Source organism: Ruditapes philippinarum, unplaced genomic scaffold, assembly GCF_026571515.1.
Source record: "Ruditapes philippinarum isolate M1 unplaced genomic scaffold, ASM2657151v2 ctg301_1_1_1_1, whole genome shotgun sequence".
NCBI lineage: Eukaryota > Metazoa > Mollusca > Bivalvia > Venerida > Veneridae > Ruditapes > Ruditapes philippinarum.
The window spans coordinates 329,137-340,097 of record NW_026860295.1 but is presented as its reverse complement, the minus strand read 5'-3'; the positions used below and the strand labels follow the sequence as shown (position 1 = coordinate 340,097).

Here is a 10,961-nt window from a genome sequence, read left to right as displayed (position 1 = left end):
TTTTTAGCTATAGAAACCCCCTTTAAAGGGGACCATTTTAAAAAAGGGAGAAAATTTTTTGTTTAAAAGATACCTAATATACTACAGACAAATTTTTGGTGATCACCTTCTTTTAATTTAGTATAGAAGTTTTTTTAAAGGGTTTTCTATTTTTAGCTTGTTGACCCCTAAAAGGGGGCCAATTGAAATAAATATGAGCAAAAAAAGTTTTGACTTTTACAAGGAATGCTACAGTAAGCCCAAAATTTTGGGTACCGGAAAATTTCCCCCAGCTTTTTCAGAGAAGAAAGGATTGTTGACGCATGACGACGGAGCATCCACCTTTGATACTAATAACTCACACTGAACCCTCGGTTCTGGTGAGCTAAAAAGGTATGTCATTAGGTCAAAATCTAGATCAGCTGAAAATAAAAGTTCAATTTTACATGTAAAACCGTGCATATGGTCAAAATTTCATAGATGTACATCAAAGGACTAGAAAGAAGGCTACTAGGTCAAAATCTAGGCCAGCTGATATCAAAGTTCAATTTTACATCTCCAAATCTCATAGCTGTACATTAAAGGACAAAAATGTACGTCACTTGACAAAATCTAGGTCAGCTGATATAAAAATTCAATTTTGCATCTCAAACAGTGCACATGGTCTAAATTTCACTGTGTCCCCTTGGGTAGAGATATAGGTCCACAAGGCAATGTTTCATGTTGACTATCTAAGCTCTGTCTTTCTCCTATTCCAGAACATATTTAAATTTGGTTTCTGTTTTTACTATATGTACATAATAACAAGAGCGATCAGTAATCACATGTGTCGCCTCATGATGGCCAATTTCATGTTGGGACAAAGTTTGTGACAGACGGACAGACAGACGGACAATGCACAACTAGACTTGGTAATGATCATTCCTGTAAAGTTTGGATGAAATTGCACCAGTAGTTTATGAGGAGTAGTCCGGACAAGCTTTTGCGTATCAAGCAACACACAGAAAAAACACCTTTTTATCAAAGGGCCATAACTCGGCCAAAAATCATTCAACCAGAAAACCCGTGCATTATGCGTAAGGACTTGAGCTACAGATCAATCCTGTAAAGTTTCATTGAAATTGCTTTAGTGGTATAAGAGAAGTAGTCTGGACAAACTTTAAAAATAAAAATTATTAAGGGGCCATAACTCTGCCAAAAATCATTGAACCGGAAAATGCTGACAATATGCACAACTAGACTTGGTACTGATCATTCCTGTAAAGTTTGGATGAAATTGCACCATTAGTTAATGAGGAGTAGTCCGGACAAGCTTTTGCGTATCTGGCAACACACAGAAAAAACACCTTTTTTATCAAAGGGCCATAACTCGGCCAAAAATCATTCAACCGGAAAACCCTTGCAATATGCGCAAGGACTTGAGCTACAGATCAATCCTGTAAAGTTTCATTGAAATTGCATTAGTGGTATAAGAGAAGTAGTCCGGACAAACTTTAAAATTGAAAATTATTAAAGGGCCATAACTCTGCCAAAAATCATTGAACCGGAAAATGCTGACAATATGCACAACTAGACTTGGTACTGATCATTCCTGTAAAGTTTGGATGAAATTGCACCAGTAGTTTATGAGGAGTAGTCCGGACAAGTTTTGTGACGGACAGACGGACAGACAGACGGACGGAGAAGTGATCCCTATATGTCGCCACTACTCCGTAGAGGCGACACAAAAATCAATGACCCCGGGGTGTGGCCAATTTTGACCCCAGGGCTATAATTTGAACAATCTTGGTAGAGATTTAGTACATAATGTTTCATGCTAAATCTCTAGCCTCTTGCCTTTGTCAATTTCAGAGAAAATTTTTAAGGATTTACTTTGTACATACAAGGAAAACCTATGACTGCCGGGCAAGGCTAATTTTGACTGTAGGGGCTACCCCTGTAGATTAGAACAGCTTTGAAAGATAAGATAAGTAAATTTTATTATAATGACATTGTGTTATGTACATACATAATAACGATACATTTTTATTTTTACAACACCCGGCCACGTTGGGCCTACAAGTCACTTAATTATTTAATCATTTTCAAAAATATACAATTTATAACATAATTTAGATATTAACTAATTATATACATGCACGAACAAATAGTGATTTAAATGTTCTTGGACATAATAACATCTGCATTATAAGAGAAATAGGAAGTATACAAGTTTACTTTTTTCCAATTACTTTCGGTATCAAATCACATATATGATACATATACAGTTGTCATTTGAAGCTTTGAAAGAGGACCTATAAAATTAATGATATAATATACCAAATATCTAAGCCTTGTACCTTCAGACTAAAATATTTTCAAAGTTTTCACTATATGTACATTATAGTGAAAATAATATCAAATATCTGTTTGTTTGTTTCATTTTACGCCTTTTCCCAACGGTATTTCAGTCATATAGGCAGGTAGTTTCCTAACCATCGTTCCTGGAGAGTTACACCAGTACAAGACTACCTTCCTCCGTGCGAAACTACCAAAGCATCTCCCGGGGATCGAACCCACACCAGAGAGATAACTGGATTAGAAGTCATCGACTCTAAACCCCTCGACCATGGAGGCGGTTAATCAAATATCTAACCTCTAGCCTTTGTCAATTAAGAGAAGAAGATTTTTTAAAGATTTTACTATATACATAAAAGGAAAACCTTGGGGGGAGCCAATTTTGACACTAGAGTCAAAATTCCCACAATTTTGGTAGAGGACCTATCGATGATATTATATACCAAATATCAAAGCTCTTAGCCTTGTACGAAGTTTTTTTACTATATTTAAATAATGAAAATCAATGAACCCCGGGGGCGGGCCCAATTTTGACCCAGGTGCTATAACTTGAACAATATTGTTAAAGGTCAACCAGACAATGCCTTATGCAAAATATCTATGTTCTAGGCCTTTTGGGTATTTACAAGATTTTTCTAATAATACTTCTGGCCCTTCATGTCAAGTTTGGTTGAAATTGGAGTAGTGGTTTTTCACAAGATTATTTTTTAAGTTCACTATATATAATCTATATAACACATTGCACACACACACAGGCACACACACACACACACACAGGTGAATCTCTATATCGGACCACATAGCAGATGCTGCTGTGGCATAAATATCATAATTATTCCAGTATCATACTAATTTATTCATTCATCTAATAAGTATTAATGTTCTTATAAAATGTTAATATACCGTCATAATCAACTTAATTAGTTTTATGATTACTGCAACAATATTGACTTACATTTAAGGCCATCCATCCAACAAATCTTGTACATCTCCATATCCTATGTAATGATGATTCCTTAACAGCCACACAGGGGAACTCTTGTTCGCCTACAATTAACAAACTACTGCAGTAAACTTATCTTTATCCTTAATCACTAATATTTTAAATGATTCCTTTAAACTAGGAAATGTTTTTTTACCTGTTCTCTATTTAACATTGAAAGATAAACATAAATAACCGCTCAATGGATACAAAATTAATTCTCAATGATGCTGAAATGCTTAATTATAATTGAGCATGTTCAATTTTCTTGCTGCTAAACATGTAAATTAATCAAAATATATTTTGCAACAAAATAGTATGTCCCATACGTTTTCAGAATGACCTGGAAATTTCTACAAAATTTCCAAGAGAGTATACTGTATCTCTCTCTATTTATTTCTAAAATAAACAAGAGCAATCAGTTATCAAGGAACATGCCTGCCAAGTTTCATTAAATTTGGCCAAGCGGTATTGGAGGAGAAGTCATTTGAATGAAAAAGTTAAAGCAAGCACAGACAAATGGATGGATGACAAACCACTGACGACAGGCAACACGGTGCCACAAATGCTCACCTTGTCACTTTGTTACAGGTGAGTTAAAAATTGATAAGCCCCATGGCAGGCATTATTTGAACAATCTTTGTAGAGGACCACTAGATCATGTTACAAACCAAATATCAAGGCTCTACCACCACCTGGATTTTTACGAGAGGATATTTTAATATTTCCCTATATAATTTTATATAAAACTGAGGAGCCCCTTGATAATCTTTGTAGAGAACCTCTAGATCATGTTACATACCAAATATCAAACTTGTAGGTCTTGTGGTTTTTGACAAGAAATGTTTTAATATTTTTTTTTTTCAAATGATAAGCCCCCTGGCGGGCCCATTTTTATCCTAGGGGCATAATTTGAACAATATTTGTAGATGACCACTAGATAAAGTTACATAATTATTATCAAGGCAAACGCATTGTAGATTTTGATAAGAAGATTTTCCCCTTTTGAACTATATAAAACTGAGACTTTCATAATGTCTCTAAAATTGACATGGATAAGAAGAATTTTAATGACAGTAATAATAATACCACATACTTTAATTTTGTATTGTTTGGTTTTATTAACCTGTCAATTACATACTGATTACACGGTCGATGCACACAGTATATTAATCTCCGGTAGATTTTCTGTAAGTTCCGTAAGATAGACGGTGTACGATGGAATTTAATTTAATTTTTATCTCTAAACTAATAGTACTCAGCGTTATAGCGCAATCGGGTAAAGCACGAGTTTATAATCTAAGTATCACACGTGTTTTAAGTTCGAGACCGCGTTGGTCCATGTTTTTCTTATTAATACTTTCAACATTATTGAAGCTATATATTATTTTATTTTATGTTGTTTGGTTTTTTTTATGTTTTACTTAATTTTGTAATGTCTATACTCTTTTTAAATAACATGTTTTAAGAATTCATGTTTAAAATTGAAACGGATTAAAATCAATAAATGTATTTTCAATGCCGTAAAACACACTACAAATCTGTTCCATTAAAGTATACTGCAAAAATAAAGAAAGAGTACTAAAACAATGGCAACAGTAAGGATCGAACCACAGACCTCTCATCAGACCTATCAGGCATTCTCTTAACCGACTGTGTTATTGTGAATTAACGAAAACCTTCACATTACGCTGGCGTGACTTTCAATCCATGACTAATATACATTAATTCTCGTAAACTACACGGACCAAACCGAAGTGGGAGCGAATATTTAAATGAGTCCTATTATGTATTCATAATTGACAGGTCAATAAAATCAGACTATAAATAACATGTACCCTTTTCTATCAAATAATTTAGTAAATATGGAGACCAATTTTTGATAAACAAACTTCTGACAGTGCAAAATACATTTTGGAAGGATGTTTTTACTGGGCTCATACAGTTACATAAGCAGTACCCTAGGAACTTGAGTGAATTTTGCTCACTTCCTGTTTGGCATAATTCTATGTTTAAAATAGGTGGTTCTACTGTTTGTTTCTCAAGATATGTAAATTGTTGTATTATATTGGTTAATGACTTCCTAGACAATAGAAGAAATTTGCTATCATTTGATGAATTTTTAACTAAGTTTGATATAAATACCAATTTTTTAGAGTATCAAAACATTATAGAGTCTATTAGGAGATTTTAAATCAGCTGTCTTTAAGGCACCTACATCAGGAAGATGAAATGCCTATTCAGCCTTTAATGATCAAGATAATCAATAGTCAAAAGAAGGGACTTAGACAAATCTATGATTATATTCTTAGAGCAAATATATCATCTATTGCTCAGAGAAAATGGGAAGATGAACTCAATTTAAATGATGATTTTAATTGGAATGGCATTTATAGGCTCCCTTTTAATATTACAAAGTATAAAGTCAATCACAGGATACTGGCAACAAATTATCCTTTACATAAAATGAGAATAAAAGATGTTAATACATGTTCTTTTTGCAACAACCATATTGAAACTATAAAACATTTATTTTGGGATTGCCAATTAAGTTCTTCTTTTTGGGAAGATATAAAATCATGGATAAATTCAAAATGTACAGATGTTAACACACAGTGGACCTTAACAGATATTATTCTATGCAATAAACACTTAGATAATGCAACATTGAATTTAATTCTGCTGGGAAAGTATATTCTTTATCGGTGCAAATTAAAGAACACAGTTCCAAACTTTTTAAAAACTATGTCACTATTCTTTTGAGAACACAATTATATAGTGCAAAAAAAAACAAAATAAGGTTTCAAAGTTTGACAATTTATGGGGAAAATATATTTCTTTGCTGCCTAATTGAGATTAATGTTTTAAGATCATTTATATATGCTTGATCCACTCTGTATTGCACCCACTGCCCTTTTTTGTATCTTTATTTTTTAAACACCTTGAATGACATTTGGTCTTTTTTAATCTTTCTTATAATATTAATGCATAAAGTATTAATGACAAGAGGTACAACTCTTAACTGGATATCAATTTTAAAATAGTAGGAGTTGTTTCCCTTGAATTAATGACATTTTTTTTCCAATGCAAGTTCAATGTTAAATTGGAATTTCCCCTTATGTTAAATAAGTTCTATAATAATGTAAAGTAATAAGTTCCGAAAATGAATCTTTTGCTTATATTATACTAAAAAAAAGTCTGGTATTAAAAATTTGTCAACTGGTAAGATACTATTGAATTATATTATCTTTATTATATTTATAAACTTTGTAGATTCTTAAAAGAAATCTCTTATTCCTCTTTAAATGTATATCTCAATATTTTGTATAAATATGCATAAATGTATTGTATTATGTAAAAAATCTAAAAAAAAAAAAAAAAAACCTATATAAAACTGATGAGCCCCCTAGCTGGGACCCTTTTGATCCTAGGGGCATAAATGACAATTGGTTTTGACAAGAATTTTAAAGACTTTTTTAAAGAAGAGGGCCAAAATGGCCCTAGTTCGCTCACCTAAACCATCAAACTCATCCGAACAATTACCTAGACAAGTTTCATGACAAATGTGTCAAAAATGTGATCACTAAAGTTTTTACAAGGATTTTTCTTATTTGAGTAGTGTGACCTAGTTTTTGACTCCAGGTGACCCATATTCAAACTTGACTTAGAAATCATAAAAACAAACTTTCGGATATTTCGATCAAAACAGTAGCCACTAGAGTGTTAACAAGATTTTTCTACTTAAAATCCTGTGACCTAATTTTTCATCCGAGATGACCCATGTTCGAAATCATTCGACAAGCATCCTGACCAAGTTTGTTAACAATCAAGTCAAAAATGTGACTGCTAGAGTGTTAACAAGGTTTTTCCATATCTGGGCTGTTTGACCTAGTTTTTGACCCCAGGTGACCTATATTCAAACTTGGCCTAGAAATCATCAAAACAAACTTTCAGACCAATTTCCAGGATATTTCGATCAAAACAGTAGCCACTAGAGTGTTTACAATATTTTTCTATTTTTAGCTTCTGTGACGTAGTTTTTCATTTGAGATGACCCATGTTCTAGTTTATTTGAGCAATTACCTAGTCAAAATCCTGACCAAGTTTGATGACAATTGAATCAACAAGAGCCCGGTTTGAGCCGGATGATGCTCCCCGAATAGGTTTTGGACACAGGAAAGTACACCTCTTGTAGTTTCAGAGTTATGTCCCTGGAAAAAGTTCAAAGTGCAATAATTCCAAAATTAGGCAAGGCAGAGTAACTGTTCTTTGCACTGCACTTCTAATCAATGTGACCTATTAACTTACAAAGTTTATTGTTGATATCTCTTATGGTTTCTGAGTTATGTCCCTGACAACTTCAAAAAGTAATTATAAACAAAGGGCAATAACTCCAGAATTAGGCAAGGCAGAGTTATGATTCTTGTGCACTGCACATCTACCCATTGAGATATATCTATCTACTAAGTTTCATGTTGATATCTCTTATTGTTTTACAGCTATGTCCTGGACAAGATTTTTCTAAAAGGGGAGATGATTAAAAAATGAGGCTTAATAGAGTAATGGTTCTTTTGCACTGCACTTCTTCTCAATGAGATCTATCTACCTACAAACACGGGGGAGAATCACGCCGTTCGTTACCCAAACAAACAAGATGGCGGATGCAGCCAAAAAGTAGGTTTTTCCCTTTTTTCTCTGAAATTCGCGATGTTCTAATGTAAAAATACATATTACAACCTTCTCCACAATTTTCCTGGCACACAGGATTTTATTTCATGATGTTTCGTCCCGTACTTCATCTGAAATGGGCGTCACCAGATTCGAAGCGAGAGAATTTTCCACTGGCTTGATCGTGGTAACATACGGCTTTTTCTCTAAAATTCACTGTTTGGTTTACATATATGTGTATTTACTGAAACCACTGACTTTAAAGTATAAATACCAGCCGAAATTTTCTTTAGTAGTTACATAATGAACATTTTCACTTCAAAATTGATCTTTAAACCACTTATAAATAGGTCTCTTGTATATACATATACATACACACATATACATGTACATACATACAAAAAACATACATTATATACATGAACCATTTATGCAAATTGTTGTATATATTAATCGATTTTTAATACATAAACGCAATAGACATTAGACATTTTATTTTATTCCAATAGGCTTTAAAGCCGATGAGGACATAAAACACGCACAATAACGAATAGTTCATATAAACATAATATAAAAAATCATGAAAAAGTATGAAGAAGATTAATTTTGATTGATTTATATGAACTATTCGTTATTGTGCGTGTTTTATGTCCTCATCGGCTTTAAAGCCTATTGGAATAAAATAAAATGTCTATTATAATAATAAACACTGTAAGACTATGTCGTGTAAATATATCTGACGTCATAGTGGCACAACGTCACGCTAAATGGTAGCGTTTCAATATTAACCGCCCGTCCAATAAACAGGAAATTTCTTATTTACTAAATTCATTGAAGATTTTCGCATAACATTATTTTCTAACTCATTCAATAAATTCAATATAGAACCTACACTCATTCATAATTCTCTGTTAGTATTTTTCTTTCAATGAGCGACCAGAGTGAATAAACACAGGCTCATCTCATCTGGGTGTAAGCTAGTCGCAATAAATTTTCGTTTTGTAAATGTTTGACGGGTTCATATATTAAGATTTCCTTATCAGAAATGTGTTAGGAATGATTTTAGACTTTTTCTTTGGAAAAGAAAATATATCAAGCCGTCCGTACCTTTTTAACATTTTTGCTCTGCTGAATGCGTTAAGGGGATAAGGCCATAATAACAACACTGGCGAAATTTAATGTGAAGACATCACTACACTAATGTTTCCTGAAAGTGGAGGCTTTTCTTTCCATTCTGCATTTTATACAAAATATTCTCAAACTATACACGTGTGTTCTAATTGGTATATTAACAACGGATATCTATTATGCCACCAGCTAGAAAGATATTTATATCCGATGGTACAGCATTGTTCAATTATGACCAACACTTTTTTCAGATATCTATCATTTCCTACATAAAAATAATTCATTATCAGCTGATTGGACAAATGGAAATCCACCAAGTAGTAAAATGCGCCGTACGTTATCATTGATATTTTGTGCGCCATACGTTATCATTTCCAGAAAATACCCCGATATTAATATTTACAGCAGTCAATCTAGCCAGAATGGGCATAATTGCTTACTTGACAACATATTACAACTTTTAAAGTCAGTGGTTTCAGTTAATACACATATATGTAAAAGAAACAGTGAATTTTAGAGAAAAAGCCGTACGTTACCACGATCGAACCGGTGGAAAATTCTCTCGCTTCGAATCTGGTGACGCGCATTTCAGATGAAGTACGGGACGAAAAATCATGAAATAAAATCCTGTGTGCCAGGAAAATAATGGAGAAGGTTGTTATATGTATTTTTACATTAGAACATCGCGAATTTCAGAGAAAAAAGGGAAAAACCTACTTTTTGGCTGCAACCGCCATCTTGTTTGTTTGGGTAACGAACGGCGTGATTCTCCCCCTTGTACAATGTTTCATCTTGATATCTCTTATAGTTTTAGAGTTATGTCCCGGACAAAGTTCAAAGTGTTAAAATTAACAAAGGGCAAAAACTCCAAAATTAGGACAAAAAGAGTTATTGTTCTTATGCACTGCACATTTACCCATTGAGATCTATTCACCTACAAAGTTTCATGTTGATATCTCTTATAGTTTTACAGCTATGTCCTGGACAAGATTTTTCTAAAAGGGGAGATAATTCAAAAATGAGGCTTAATAGAGTTATGGTTCTTTTGCACTGCACTTCTACTCAATGAGATCTATCTACCTACAATGTTTCATCTTGATATCTCTTATAGTTTTAGAGTTATGTCTCGGACAAAGTTCAAAGTGTTAAAATTAACAAAGGGCAATAACTACAAAATTAGGACAAAAAGAGTTATTGTTCTTATGCACTGCACATCTACCCATTGAGATCTATTCACCTACAAAGTTTCATGTTGATATCTCTTATAGTTTTAGAGTTATGTCCCGGACAAGATTTTTCTATAAGGGGAGATAATTCAAAAACCGGGCAAAATAGAGTTATGGTTCTTTGACACTGCACTCCTCCTAAATGCCCTCTACCACTGTATGAAGTTTAAACAAATCATCTTCAAGGGTTTTCAAGTTATGCTCCGGACAACACAACGGACGGACAGACGGACAGACAGACGGACAAGGCGCCGACTATATGCTCCCCCGAAATTTTTCGGGGAGCATTAAAATGTGACCACTAGAGTGTTAACAAGGTTTTTCCACCCCATGTGACCCATATTCAAACTAAACTTAGAAATCATCAAAACAAACTGTCAGACCAATTTCCAGGATATTTGGATCAAAACAGTAGCCACTAGAGTGTTTACGAGATTTTTCTATTTTTAGCTACTGTGACCTAGTTTTTTATCCGACATGACTCATGTTAAAACTCATCTTAGCAATTACATAGACAAGCATCCTGATCAAGTTTCATGACAAATGAGTCAAAATGTGACAACTAGAGTGTTAACAAGGTTTTTCAATATTTGGGCGGTAAGACCTAGTTATTGACCCCAGGTGACCCATATTGGAACTTG

At 33.5% G+C, this 10,961-nt stretch overlaps 1 protein-coding gene across 5 annotated transcripts in view; it reads right to left on the bottom strand.

Moving 5' to 3' along the window:
- The window catches only part of LOC132759576 (battenin-like), a 295,062-nt gene that overhangs the window by 100,845 nt on the left and 183,256 nt on the right, over nucleotides 1-10,961 (bottom strand). For all 5 annotated transcript variants that reach the window (XR_009629738.1, XM_060751386.1, XM_060751389.1 and 2 more), the window contains one exon: nucleotides 3,272-3,363. Coding sequence is in view for 4 of the 5 variants with exons in the window: in XM_060751386.1 (XP_060607369.1) it covers nucleotides 3,272-3,363 (92 nt within the window). In the remaining variant the exon portion in view is untranslated. The remainder of the gene's footprint in view (nucleotides 1-3,271; nucleotides 3,364-10,961) is intronic.